Source organism: Balearica regulorum, chromosome 3 (assembly GCF_011004875.1).
Source record: "Balearica regulorum gibbericeps isolate bBalReg1 chromosome 3, bBalReg1.pri, whole genome shotgun sequence".
Taxonomy (NCBI): domain Eukaryota; kingdom Metazoa; phylum Chordata; class Aves; order Gruiformes; family Gruidae; genus Balearica; species Balearica regulorum.
In genome coordinates this window covers 18657280-18671669 of record NC_046186.1, presented here as the reverse complement: position 1 = coordinate 18671669, position 14390 = coordinate 18657280, and the positions used below count along the sequence as shown (strand labels likewise).

Below are 14390 nucleotides of genomic sequence, written 5' to 3'. Positions count from 1 at the left end.
TCACGTGTTTGGTCCAGGCCCTCAGCACACTGAACTCCTACTTGATAAAACATCAGTTTGTATATAAAGTCACTTGCTATCTCTACAGAAAATAATGGTAAAAATCATGACTGTGAAATTGTATCTGTAATGGAGATAGACATTTCATGTCTTCTGAAAGAGCCTGCATGTCATCTTCTAGCTTCTAACTTTGGGGAATTAGTCTTTGTCTTGCAAACTTTTACTTTTGGGGAGAAGGAATAGTTGAAGATCAGCCTTGTGTTTCACTGCTGAAGTCTGGTGTTTGCTTACAAGTGGTTTCCTCACCTCTCAGGCTGACAGCAGCACTTACTACTCCCAACACTGGATGAGCACCATGGCTACACCCCGCGCCACGGCAGGATGGGGCCAAACGCACACCAAAATCCACTCTTCCCTGCTCGCATCCTGTGGTTACGCCCTGCAGGAAACCTGGCGACATGGACCAAAAGGAGCTGTAGCATGTTCCAGGTGAGCTCTTAATCTGGATACTGAGGAAACTGGATCCAAAGTCTGTTTTGGCTCCAAGGAAACCTTTCCAAGAGATACATGTTGCTTCTACATTACATCTATGTAATACATCCATATTAGCATTTCAGCTTGGATCAGGAAAGCACTTTTGAAACGTTCCTCCTGACCACCCCTCCTCACCACGCTTTGCTTCATGTCGTGAAACAGTCCTGGCATCTGTGAACTGGACTCCATCCAGACAAAGCTAACCCAAAATATCTAGTGTGAAAGCACTACAGAGAGACCAGCCCATACGACCAGATTAGAGCTGGTCTGAAATAAATCTCCGAAATACCTGGAGGGCACACACTGGGTCCTCTGCTCATATAGGCACAGCCCAGAGGCTGCACTGCTGCTTTCTAACCCTCTCGCTGCTTAAATGGGTGAATAGTGCCATTTTAGGCACCATATGGTCTCCCTGCAGGCCTCCAGCTGCCACTCTACAGATCAACAGCTCAACCAAATGTCTCGTGTCATATCTGGCGGCCCCACGCAGACATCTCAGATATCTTAGGGAGACTAACTGGCTGTGGATGTCTACGTTTAGGCAACTGAGTACCATTTCAGTTAAGTATCTATTCCCCTCTAGACCTAAAAAATGGAAGCAAATATTAAAAATAAGGTAAAAGGTGCTTGAAATACTATGGTGAGTAAAATAAAATAAAATAAAATTTCTTGTAAAATTCTTTTGTATAAAACTCTTGATGAATTTTAAAAAATAACTAAAAAGTACAAAAAGTTTAATTTGGGCAAATAAAAGTATTGTTTTGTGCTTCAGGAAACACCCAAACTTTACAAATAGTGTTTATTGTTCAGTAAGGGCAGGATTCACTGATTTTAAGAGAACTATTGTCATGCTTGATATAAAGTTTCTGTGTGTATGCTTTACTGGTCCAACCCCCCAGGTGCTCTGAGGACTGTGATATCAGGATCTGTGCAGGATCACATCCTAAAGCTAGGTCTGTACTAGTAAGCCAGAAAATTATCAAATTAGTAAATTTACTGGGGTAGTAATAAAAGAAACATGCTTGGGCATATCCTCTGCCCTGAGGATGATCGATAGTGAGCAGTCTTCATCTGTGCTAGCAAACGCCTGGCCTCCGGAATGGGCTGGCTGCAGGTAAGGAGGGATGCTCCAGGGGCTGACCGCGCTCAGGACTGCGCTCTGTCACGGGCTAACCTCCTTGTCTTACACAACAACCACACTCCAAAGCTGCAGAAAAACAGTTTTTTCTACCAAGACATAGCCTAAGTTTCTGAATCTGTATGGAATTACTTGGAGCTTCAGGCCTTTTGTGGACTGAAACAGAAGTCCTGACCTCTTGTGGCCACCAAACTGCCCAGCAAAACAGTTTAGAACACACAAAGCAGGTGATGCTCTTGCTGGGCGCGCGATGGCAGGCATTCGTGTGTTCCTGCTGCTCCTCTCCCATTCCTGCCTGTGTTTCAGCAGCTAGTGACAAACCTCTGCATTTGTTATAAATGTAAATTAAAATAATATTGCAGTCTTTTTAGACACAGCGGTCAAAAATGTGGCAGAAATGCCACAGAAATGGGAAGTGCAGGAGTAATTATGCACATTAACATCCTGCATGTGGCACACAACCTCTTGCAGACCTTTAATTCTAACAAAGACACAAGAAAAGGACACATTGGTTTGGTCTACCTTGCCTTGCTGTTCTGTTAGTCTGCCTAAGTAGCTTTGGGTTAAAGAAAAACATGGACTATGAATATATACTGCATGTGTGTAATTAATAGTGTCTGATGCCACTCATTGCATAGATATTACCAGCACTCTTGTAAATACAAACTTACACTTCTAAGAACTTGGCACCAAAAACCAGGCAGTCTGGCTTCACGTGTAAGTTTCCATAAGGAGAAAAGGGATTTGGTGGTATTCCTCAGGTCAAGTGAGCTCCTGCCTGGAAAAGCTAAGGCTATAAAACATTAAGGGCAGGCACACTATTTGTATCCTAATCGTCCATGTGCAGTGATACCCTCTGTATGTGAATCTCCTTTATCCAAGAGATACATATTTGGCACATCCCAAGGCTACAGTTATACAAACAGAACACCAAATACAACAGTGTATATTACTGGTACATATAAATGTATTATATTAATAGCATATGTTCACAAACATTAAACAGTGCATGAATAAAACGTATTTTAAGATTTTTTTCTATCACCTTGCATATACAGATTGGATATAGGAACTGCAGTACTGAGTACATTTGTATTTACGAGACAGATTCATTGATAATTGCACTTGCTTAACACAGGAAAGTAAGTAAAAATATGTGTCAAATCAAATTTACATTTTAGTTATGTTCTTTCTGAATCTGCAGTTTGTTTCTGATCCCATAAAGGCTTATCCATATGTTTAGTTTATTACTTAGGAATAACAAGTGACACTAACATACAGAAAAATGAGCTTTTGCAGAGATGAAGTCTTGATGGTAGCCTGCTTTCTCATTCAACATGTGCAAAAACTCACACGAGATGGAAAAGGTGAAGTGAAAAGGTCAATCATTTCCATTGCTCAGATTCTCTGCTGTTTTTCATTTCACATTCTCTCAAAACATGCACATTAACAAAGCTATTAATAGGATATAGAAAATGTTTTGTACAAAAATATTTTAGCAATCATTTATCAAATGTTTTTAATTTCAGGTTCTTCTCAGATCTCTGTTTCTCATATGTTTCCCTCTGAAATTAATTGATATTTCATTTGCATATGTTGACAGGCTTGGACTTCATTACTTAGAAGCCTAGATGCTTATTAGCCCTCATTTACAACACATTTTTTGCAGGAAGCCCATCACAGCAGCAGCTGCTGATCCTCTATTCCAGTGAACAGCACTGGGCCACTGGATTCTCTGTACCTCAGTGTTACGATCATTTTAGTGTTTTACTGCTGGATGACATTTCAGTCTCTCCTTGGGCAGTCCAGCGAATTCTGGTACACAACGGATGTGGGAACAGGTTCTCCTGGTGATGAAGATGAAGCACGATAGTGTCTTGAAATGTCACAGTGTCACGGAGCACTCTGAGGCACTTCATACATGACCGTGGTATGGCTGTGGCTGTCGTGGTTTAACCCCAGCTGGCAATTAAGCACCACACAGCCGCTTGCTCACTCGTTCTTCCCTTCCCCGCCCTCCCCCCCTGCAGCGGGATGGGAAGGGGAATCAGGAAAGGGGGGGAAAAAAACAATGGTAAAACTTGTGGGTGGAGATAACAGTTTAATAGGATAGCAAAGGAAGAGAAAATGCTACTACTAATAATAGAACATATGAAATGAGTGATGCACAGTGCAACTGCTCACCACCCACCAGCCGATGCCCAGCCTCTCCCCAAGCAGTGATCACACCTGGGTCAACTTCCCCCCCCCAATTTATATACTGAGTATGATGCTGTATCATATGGAGTATCCCTTTGGCCAGTCTGGGTCAGCTGTCCTGGCTGTTCCCCCTCCCAGCTTCTTGTGCACCTCCTGCGGAAGGCTCATGCCTCCTCGCTGGCAGGTCTGGGGAAGCTGAAACGTCCTTGACCTAATTGTAAATGCTGTTTAGCAGCAACTAAATATTAGTGTGTTATCAACATTATTCTCACATTAAATCCAAAACACAGCACTATACCCTTACTAGGAAGAAAAATAACTCCATCCTAGCCAAAACCAGGACAGTGGCTTTCCTAAGAATGCTGAATAATATGTGAGTAGTATTTTGCCTTATACAGAAAAGTACAGTAGGCAATGGTGAAACGGATAATCTGCATAGATTACTGTCGACAGAAGAAAGGGAAGATTCTTCTGTGGGATGAAACATATCACAGTGCATTTTCAGGTATCTTTGAAGTGCTATTGCACAGAAGTTGCTTTCACAAAGCACAGTGTTTCTTAATTAGTTGTAGCACTGTCTCAAGAACCTCTTCCTTGGAGGGGCTGGCATCGACCTCTTGGCATGCAGGATTTACCATCCTTCTGTATGACTCTTCAACTCTATTTAAAAACAAAACAAGAGAAAGGAAACTACAAAATGCAGGGGTATGAAATGGTATTAGTCATCAGTCTCGTAAGAAAGTGTTTGCGCTGCAGAATGAAATCTACCGCAAAGATGATGTGGTTTAGCCCAAGCTGGCAGCTAAGTACCACGCAGCTGCCCTGTCACTCCTCCCCGCCACATCACAGCACCACCCCACTGTGGGATGGGGAGGAGAATCAGAAGAAAAAGGTAAAACTTATGGGTTGGATAAGGACAGTATACTAGAACAGCAAAGGAAGAGGAAAATAACAACATAATTTAGAATATACAAAGCGAGTGATACGCAATGCAATCTGCTCACCCAAGGACCTGACACCCAGCCTGTCCCCAAGCCACTGCTCCTCCCCGGCCAGCCCTCTTTACATCCTGAGCATGATGTCATATGGTATGGAATATCCCTTTGGCTAGCTTGGGTCACCTGTCCTGGATGTGTCCCCTCCCAGCTTCTTGTGAAAAGTAACCCTATCCTACCTGAAAACCAGGACAAAAGAACAATAAACCATTATTAACTATTACAATGCCAACCTCAAAGGGTATAGTTTCCTTGACACTGATTCCCAGAGCTCTATCCATATTCACATGGCACGGTATTAAAGTACTTATTTCTTTACAGCTCAGTACTGGATACAGTCTGGTACAGCAGTGCAGTGGACAGCCTGCTTCTAACACCTGAGTCAATTTATTCATAGCCTGCTAAGGTGTCTCTGCATTATGTGGCATGGCATTGTGTAGGTGGGCTCACTGACTAATCTCAGCTTTGAGTCACTGGAGGAGTGGATTACAGAGTTGACACATCATTTAACCCCTTCCTCTGATCAACTTTGCTAACTGGAGGAATACCAGTATGAAATACAGGATGAAAACCTCCCCGCTAAGACTATAAATCTTCTCATAATGCAGAACTCTCCCACATTTAGTCTATGAGGATGTGGATGTGAATGTGAATATAATTTTCTATGTTCCCACAAGAATTAATAATGCCAAACATTCAGGTCACAAGTTGTAAGATGAATCAAGCTAGATTCTGAATGTTCTCACATCCATGTTGACGTAACTAACACGCAGAAATAACCAAAGGCTTTCTTACAGAATGAGAAGTAACAGAATTAAAACATGAAAGATTCTTAGTGGCAGCGTGTTCCCTTAGCTCACTCATCCCTCTGCAGGCCCCACTATATGAACCGCGTGTCTGCACAGGGCTTCTGTCAGAATCACGCAATGCACATTTTTAAGGTATATCATCACCAGAAATGTTAAAACCCTAGAGGCAAATTTCAGCTTTGTGATTCGCAGATGCAGACACCAACATTCGGGTGTCTATACTGAGGTATCCACACGAGCACTAGGTATTTAAGTTTCCACTGTGGACAAGGATGATCCAATCAATACATTTGGTGGAGCCCAGGCAGCAATTCAGCGCACCCTGAAGTAGGATACGTAGAGTGCAATTCAGTTGCCTGCAGCTTTCAAACACTTTCAGCCAGAAGTGACAGAATTTACCCTGCTTGTCAGCTATGAATCCTTGGGACATTTTGCTACTGATCCCACAGGAGCCAAGATTGCCTCCATCCTCTTAATTCCTCATTAAAGTGTACCTTTGGCGAAACAAGCAGTTAGCTTCCAGCTCAGCCTCCTCCTTTGTTTTCTCCAGCCCCCGACGCTGAAGCCTGTGGGCTCGCTCCTCGGGGTCAACAGTCAGGAGAAGAACAAGATCAGGTTTAAGCAGATCCTCAGGCCACTGGTACACCTCATCATGAACTGGTGGAAGATCCTGGACTTTCCCATTTATTTCAGTGGCAATTGTGTAGGCAGCTGTGCTGTGCCAGTATCTGTCAGGAAAATACAGAACAGAGAGAAATTTTAAAGAGGACACTAATTCTTCAGTAATATAGGAAACAGGTGTCAATATACTGACAAGTGCAATAATGACTAGGTAGGTGACACTGTGATTTTGAAGGGAACTGTAAAGAACAATTCTATGCCATCCATTTTTTCTTAACAGAGTGATAATATTCAATGCAATATTCAAAATTACTGCGAATTATCAATTAAAACATATGGCAAAAGCTACACATTAGGCAAAGAGTGTTCCAGATACTACTACCAAAAGAAAGTCTTCTCATATAATGAGATGTCAAAAGAAGAGTTACATTATATGTCAAAATCCAATACTCAGAGTCCCTTTTTTGTGGTTCCCATCTTACTTTATGCAACAAATCATATGTGAATGAAGACAGACTTTATTAATGGTTATGCATTTCACTTGGATTTAACGTTTTCACCACTATATATATTTTATATATTTCAGTGTTTTTGAGGCTGGTTAAAAATGGCACTCACACATACACAAGTAACTTCTGTATATGTGTGTTGTGGCGGAAGGTTACAGCACATCTACTGAAATAAGCCAGGGGTTTCAAAGTGCATCTAGACTTCCCTTATTAACAGTAATACTGCAAGCTGCCTACACAGTTAGTGGAAACAAGAAATGACATTAAAAAAGCCCAAAAAGTTGGAAGCAAATTTCTGGCTTTACACCTTCAAAGAGTAAGTTTACCTAAAACTTGGTCATTCTAATCCACCCTGTATCTCAGACCCTTCTCAGAGCTAGCCTTGATAGCAGCCCTCATTCTCCTCAGGTTTGTCACAGAGCCCTGCTCTGGCTCAGGCTGCACAGTCCATGCCTCCACTATTCCTAACTGAAGAATTAACACCTTTCCTGTGTGCTAAAGCCTGTGATGAGTATTACATGGATGGAAGTCCCCCACCTTACTGTCATCATAAGTATTACTCTTTAGAAGATTTAATATTTATCTGACTACCTGCAAAGTAGCACTTCCAAAAAAAAAAGAAAAAAAAAAAGAAAAAAGAAAAAAAAAGAAAAAAGAAAGGAAAAAAAGAAAAAAGAAAGAAAAAAAGAAAAAAGAAAAAAGAAAAAAAAGAAAAAAGAAAAAAGAAAAAAAGAGAAGAAACCCAGAGACTATAATTGACAACTTCTGCTTGTAAGACTGCACAACTGTATGATGGCACTGATGTAAGAGGATTTCTTAAATATACAAACCTGTCTATGATCACAGGTGCCTGAGTGGATGCTTCCGCTATTTCTGAAGCAAGAATGTAGTTGCCTGCAGCGTAAAATGCTCTTTTAATGGGTGCTGGCTCATCATCAAATATTGTCCTCCACTGGCTGATGCAAGCTGGTGGAGATCTTAGCAGAACGCCATTCAGGGTGTCCTTAACAGACTCAGTTACAGTGGTTTTGCCTGCATTTCATTTACAGAAGGAAACATTTGTTATATTACATATCAGATACACCTGAATTTTAAAAACCGGAAAACGCTCCCGTCTGTTCACTTGGAGCACATGTTCTGACACCTGACTATGTAACCTGAGTATCTTGTGATAAGGTTTTCAGTGGTAAATGATTATGAGTCTGGTTCCAGGATTTATTACTCCACTTTCTACTCTCAGGGCCTTCCTCATCTCCCTCTTGCCAGCTTTCTGTCTTCACTCCTTTAAATGCACTAAATGGCAATTTCTCTATATATCCTTTTACAATACTTTTCTAGGTCACAATTCATGTGGATGTTGCAATGCTGTCACTCAATGTTTTCTTTTCAGAGGGAATTTTCAATTGTCTTTAACTGAAAATACAGAAAACAAAGTAATTCAGAGGCAACTGATATTTTGTTCTGTGACAAACTGCTGCCAGTTTCCCAGGCTACCGCTACTTTAGTTCACTTATTTGAAAACTCTCTGGTAAGAGTATGTTTCATCATCTGCACAAGAAATTTAATTTCCAGTACTCCACTCTATGTATTCTTCCATATACATAGATAAGGAATTCATCCACTGAAAGAAAATTAGCATAGACTGTTTGATCTTTTCCAAGTAAGAGAAGTCAGATCAGTATTTATAATTACTAATTCTTTCAAATCTGTCACAGGTTTCCAGGATTTTTTGAATTTTTAAGCCTCACGCCTGGCTGAAAGCCATAGCGATTGCTCTTTCCAACAATTTCTCATCCGCGGTTCTTCAGCCACACATCGCTCTTACCTGTGGCATCCAGCCCCTCAAAAACTACGACGGGAAAACGGCCCTTCTTCTGATGCTCGGGACATCTCTCCAGCAGGTCGAGTACCGCTCCAGCCTCCGGGATCCGCGCTGCGCACTGCAAGGAGAGACGCGACCCTTCACACCCGCCCGCCGCCCAGGCTCTTTTCGCTTCCCCCCGTGAGGCTGGGAGAGCCAAACCCCGCAGCCCCGGCGGGCTCTCACCTCCCGCAGGCGGTGGCGGACGGCGGAGGCGGCGGGCGGCAGGGCGCGGCGGAGGGGCTGGGGGCCCGGCGGCCCCGGGGGGCACCGCCGCAGCATCGCCGCCGAGAGCCGGGACCGGCGGCAGCGCGGACAGGGGCGGGCGGCGGCGGCGGCGGCGGAGCCAGCGGGAAACGAAACTAGCTCCGCCGGCCCGGGAAGCGCTTTTCTAGGGGAAAAGCCTGGCAGGGAAGGGCTGCTCCTCCGAGGGGAGGGTTTTCTGCCTTCCCTCCCCCGCTTTAGTGGGCCTGGTCCCTGCGGGAAAGGGCTCTGTGCGTGGCTGGGCTGGAATGGAAAGTGAAAAATAAGGTCTTGCTTGGCCTCGCGATCCGACCTGCCTGCCCTCCCCCCAGCAAAAAAAAAAGAGTCACGTTTCCACGGGCTCCCGTGGTTGAATCCTGATGCTCTCCAAAAAAAAGAAGCGCAAATACAATCTGCTGCTTCGGACCGGCTCAAAGAGACAAACGAGCCATGAACCGAATCGGTTTCATGTGTTGCAGTGCCCGAGTAGCACCAAGCTGTCGGGGCATATTGGTAACTTAACCTGTTACTCTGTGCCTTGATAACAAGACCAACAGACTCAAATAATTTTGGAATGAAAACAGACTTCTACAAGCCTGCAGTGTTTTCATAACTTTATGATGCCCAATTTCAGCTTTCATCAGCTCAGGGGCAGGAACCAGAACCACTACAAATAGCTGTAACAAGTTCATGTCAGCTTCTGTGACTGTGGTGGGTTGACCCTGGTTGGGCGCCACATGCCCCCCAAAGCTGCTCTGTCACTCCCCTCCTCAGCTGGGCAGGGGAGAGAAAATATAACGAAAGGCTCATGGGTCGAGATAAGGACAGGGAGAGATCGTTCACCAGTTACCATCATGGGCAAAACAGACTCGACTTGGGGAAAGTAACTTATTGCCAATCAAATCAGAGTAGGGTAATGAGAAATAAAACCAAGTCTTAAAACACCTCCCCCCAGCCCTCCCTTCCTTCCGAGCTCAATCACATGCTGTCTCTGCCGCTCCTTCCTCCTCAGGGGCAGGACTCCTCACACTCTGCCCCTGCTCCAGCCTGGGGTCCCTCCCACGGGAGACAGTCCTCCACAAACTTCTCCAACGTGAGTCCCTCCCACAGGCTGCAGACCTTCACGAACTGCTCCAGCGTGGGTCCCTTCCACAGGGTCACAAGTCCTGCCACCAAACCTGTTCCGGCGTGGGCTCCTCTCTCCATGGGGCCACAGGTCCTGCCAGGAGCTTGCTCCAGCGTGGGCTTCCCACAGGGTCACAGCCTCCTTCAGGTGCTTCCACCTGCTCTGGTGTGGGGTCGTCCCTGGGCTGCAGGTGGATATCTGCTCCACCATCAACCTCCATGGGCTGCAGGGATCAGCCTGCCTCACCATGGTCTTCTCCATGGGCTGCAGGGGAATCTCTGGTCCTGCACCTGGAGCACCTCCTCCCCCTCCTTCTTCACTGACCTTGGTGTCTGCAGAGTTGTTCCTCTCACATCTTCTCACTCCCTTCTCTGGCTGTAATTGCTCCTGGTGTTTTTTCCCCCCTTCTTAACTCTGTTATCTCAGAGGCACTACCACCATCACTGATGGGCTCAGCCTTGGCCAGCGGCGGGTCCATCTTGAAGCCACCTGGCATTGGCTCTGTCGGACATAGGGGAAGCTTTTAGCAGCTTCTCACAGAAGCCACGCAAACCCAATACAGTGAGTAATGTTGCCCAAAATGTTTCAGTTTTCAAAATACGTAACTTGAAATGTAGGAGAACCTGCACCTCTGCAGAATCCTATTTCTGCCTTTCAATAGTTGGAAAACTGCCACGTAGAGAGATCTAAAGTTCAGCCTCTGATGCATCTTCTGAAAGAATATACTCTACAAGTGAGTACACTCTACAAGAAATTCCTCAGAAACTTGATGTCTTCCTCTGGTCAGCTCAAACATGCTGCACAAATATCTTTTGCTTAGCGTATCTGCAGGGAGAAGGAAGCAGCTGGTAGGCAGTGTTGGTTAGCTAGAGATCAGCTACACTAGTTGGAACCTGTCCGTGATGATGGTGGAAGGCTGGGTCAGAGCAGGAACTGATAACACAGCCTTGGAGGCTCTTCAATACAGTCTCAGCAGCAGGTACCAAAACTGGCTTTTTTAAGGCAAAACATGCCCCTTTTCATACCTGAGAAGTCCTGTGTCGTTCCACATCACTCAAACACATGGCTATGGCAGCTGGGTATGAATGCCAGAAGACGCAGGGTAAAATATAGCTCATTATACAAGAATCCAATAGATGGTAATTTTAAGAACATAATGATATGCACTACTGGGTCAGACTAGTGGCTCTTCTTGCCCAGTATTTTGTCTGGCAGAATGACATGCTGTCCATAAGCCTGGCCTATCTGTGGTCTCTTCTCCTAGTCCTCGTGCTCCTCCAGCATCCACAGTCACCAAATTAAGAATATTAGATAGCACTTCCTCATCTTTTCCTTTTAGCACTTATTTATGGACCCTTGCTCATACATCTGCCTAAATCTCTTTTGGACTCTGCGATACAATCTACTTCCACAAACCCCTGTGGTCTCAAATTCCAGCAAGGCACAACCTGTTGTGCCAAAACAATTTTCATTTGTAAGTTTTAAACTCATATCCTACTTGTTTCATCAAATGCCCCTTCTAATAATATTACTGACTTTGCTGAATAACAGTTCAACATTCCGTTTATCACCTTCATGGTTTTGTAAAGGTCACTCAGCTTCATCATGTCAGAAATGACAGCCCCCATCTCTTGTAAGGCAGATGCTTCATCCCCCTGATAATTTAGATGCAGGGATAACTTCTTTAACGCTGTGAGGTCCTGCCAAGATGTGGAGACCTGAACCGTATCACTAGTCAAAGTACGGCTACACGTACCGAGGTTTCATAGAGCAGTGAACTAATGCCATCTGCCTTGTTCTCAATACCTTTCTGGATGATACTAAGTTTTTTGCTGACTTTTTTTGCTGCTGCCTCCCACAGAGACATTGATTTCAGAGCAGTAGCAAGAGTGACTCCAAGATCTCTTTCCTGAGATGGAAGTGCCACTGCTGGGCTCAGCATTAAGTGTACAAGGTTTCAATTCTTCTTTCCTACGTGCATTGCCTTACCTTTAGCTACACTGAAGCTTATCTGCCACTTTCCGATTCATCCATTTTTTTGAGGTCCAATTAACTTGCAGCTAAGTTTCGCTTGAAAAGCACTTGAAAAGCTGGCCGTGTTCCTCATTGACCTGTCTGGCTGCTTGATCTTCTGTGTTTCTGTTTACCTGATGTCACTGTTGCCTTTGCCCTCCCTGCTGACTAAATGGAAAAAAGCTTACTTTCGCTTTTCATTTCCCCTCCCACGGCCTTGATATAATATGTTTACAAGTGTTCCTGTGCCAAGTTGGTAGTGCTTCTTTCCTCATATGTAATATGCTTATGAGATCATTTATAGTAGGCGTGAGATGTCTGTTCTCCTGGCTAATTGCTTAAAAGTATCTTCTTGCAAGATTTTTAGGTCTTTCCCATCAGATTATACACAAACAGTTCAGGTTATAAATAGGAAGACAGAGTTGCCTGGTATATCCAAGACAGGTCTTTGTATTTAAAATCAGTGTAGAGAGTATGAATCTGTTTTGAAATTAACCTATGGTAATTATTTTTCAGTTTCTTCACAAGAACCTTTATCATTTTGTCTTCTGTATAATATGAAATGATGTTGAAGAGCAAATGTACTAATTATGTGAAAAAACACTGTTCTGGAGCCTGAGGGCCCACTGTGCTTGCATGTAGCTATAGGGAAGAGATACAGACACAACAAGAAGCTGTATGACCATTCAAAAACTTTTTGATCCACCCAGAGCGGAAAAAGAAGAAAAAAAACCCCTGAAAATTAATCAACTTGTAGCTTTAAAAATTTATCTCAGTGCAAGTCCTGTAATGTAGATAAGCAGCTGTCTGAGACACAAAGCAGAAATTACTTAATTCGAAGGCCCATAAAATGCATAGATATGTAAAATGCACACAAATAGAATTTAGGTGTTTTCATGCAGAATAAACTTTAAAGGACACCAGTAAAGGGCCCTCCAGTAAAGATAAGGTCTGGGGATAAGATCATAAGAACACGGAAGTTAGTATAGTGTCAGGTCAAAAGACCCTCCTTTTCTGCCCGTGACAGTGGCCAGTGCCAGGTGTTTGGAGAGGAGTATGGAAAGGACACAGAAGGGTCCTTCTCCCAACATTTTGCTCCAGATTCTAGGAGTCATCTGTTCAAATGCTTCCTGAGCTGGAGATCACATACACGCCATTGAGGACCCATGGTGAACTTCTTTCAAATGTGCCTAACCTGTGTCTCTGTTTGTATTGTGTATTTCATAGGTGTTTCATAATTTAATTGCAAGTGGGTTTCAATTTTCTAGTTGGTAATTTCATTGGCACTCCTTGGATTCGTGCATCCCGAGAAGGAATGAGTCACTGCAAATACAAGGTCCTTGACAGAATCCCATTTATGGTGCTGCAGATGCAACGGAGGAGATCATTTCCAGCTGGGAGTGGAGCAAGAAGTAATGCATTTATGAAATGCTAAAAACTACATCTGCCTTTGGATGACTTGCCTGGCTGTCCTTGAACTGTCTGTGGTCCTCACAGATTACCTGGTAACGGCTCCTCCTTTAACCCTGTTTATGTTCCTGGTTCGTATCAGCAATTTGCTTTCCCTAGCAAGATATTGCTTGACTGGAACTGCCAACTAGCCACACTGGAGAAAGTGATATCTTTATTTAAATAAATAAAAATACATAATTTAGATAAATAATATTTCATTGTTTTAAAGTTTTGCTTTCCTAGCAACTAGGGAGCACAACAGCATTATCCATGTTTATCCAGTTGGATTCTTCCATGCTAGTTGTGTACCTGTGTACTATCCAGTGCACCATTACTACTACTATTCAATCATTTTTGAAAAAAAAATATGTTGAAAAGGTTTTTTGGTGCAGATTTGCAGAACTGAAACATTTTGAGTACTGGAACTCCATCGTCCCACTGTAAGATGACTTCTATAGGAAAGAAAGGGAAGGAATCAGACCTCCTACGGCTCTCAAAGAACATCATGCTTTTCTGAGCCACTTCTAGAAAGCTCCAGAATGGAAAATCTCATTACAGTTCTTGCTTGCAACATTCCTTGTAGATTCAAAGCTGGTGCATTTGTGTTTTCTTGTAGGTCTCACCATAGAGCATGTTAGCTAGAACAGTTTGGGAAGTAAAATGTGAATGTCTTTCTTCTTGCTGCTAGGACTTGTACATCTGTAGGAGGCACATCCTGGTCTGGGTTTACTTTGTGCATCTTTATTGTAATTCAGGGTATCATCTGAAAACATACTTAGTTGAGGCAAAAAATAGAGCTTTTATGATTGCCATTTTCTAAGAAAACATAGGTAAAATTCAGAGAACAGAGAGTCTTGAGTAAGCTTGAGTGTTAGGTTCTCGAAACAGAG

General features: G+C 43.5%; 1 protein-coding gene across 1 annotated transcript; it reads right to left on the bottom strand.

The window, feature by feature from the left end:
• Window positions 1-3753: 3753 nt before the first annotated feature.
• On the bottom strand, window positions 3754-9148 carry CMPK2 (cytidine/uridine monophosphate kinase 2). Its single transcript, XM_075747221.1, has 5 exons — window positions 8853-9148; window positions 8631-8745; window positions 7636-7837; window positions 6170-6403; window positions 3754-4531 (listed from the first exon to the last, which is right to left on the bottom strand). The coding sequence occupies exons 1-5, from the start codon at window positions 8946-8948 to the stop codon at window positions 4411-4413; spliced, it is 768 nt and encodes a 255-aa protein (XP_075603336.1). The 5' UTR covers window positions 8949-9148; the 3' UTR covers window positions 3754-4410.
• Window positions 9149-14390: the final 5242 nt, after the last annotated feature.

Coding starts and splice junctions, on each gene's coding strand:
- CMPK2 (XM_075747221.1), bottom strand. CDS start 8,948: ATGCTGCGGCGGTGCCCCCCGGGGCCGCCGGGCCCCCAGCCCCTCCGC. Junction 7,838..8,630: donor TGAGGGGCTGGATGCCACAG/GTAAGAGCGATG, acceptor AATGAAATGCAG/GCAAAACCACTGTAACTGAG. Junction 4,532..6,169: donor AACTGCTTGTTTCGCCAAAG/GTACACTTTAAT, acceptor GTTTTTAAATAG/AGTTGAAGAGTCATACAGAA.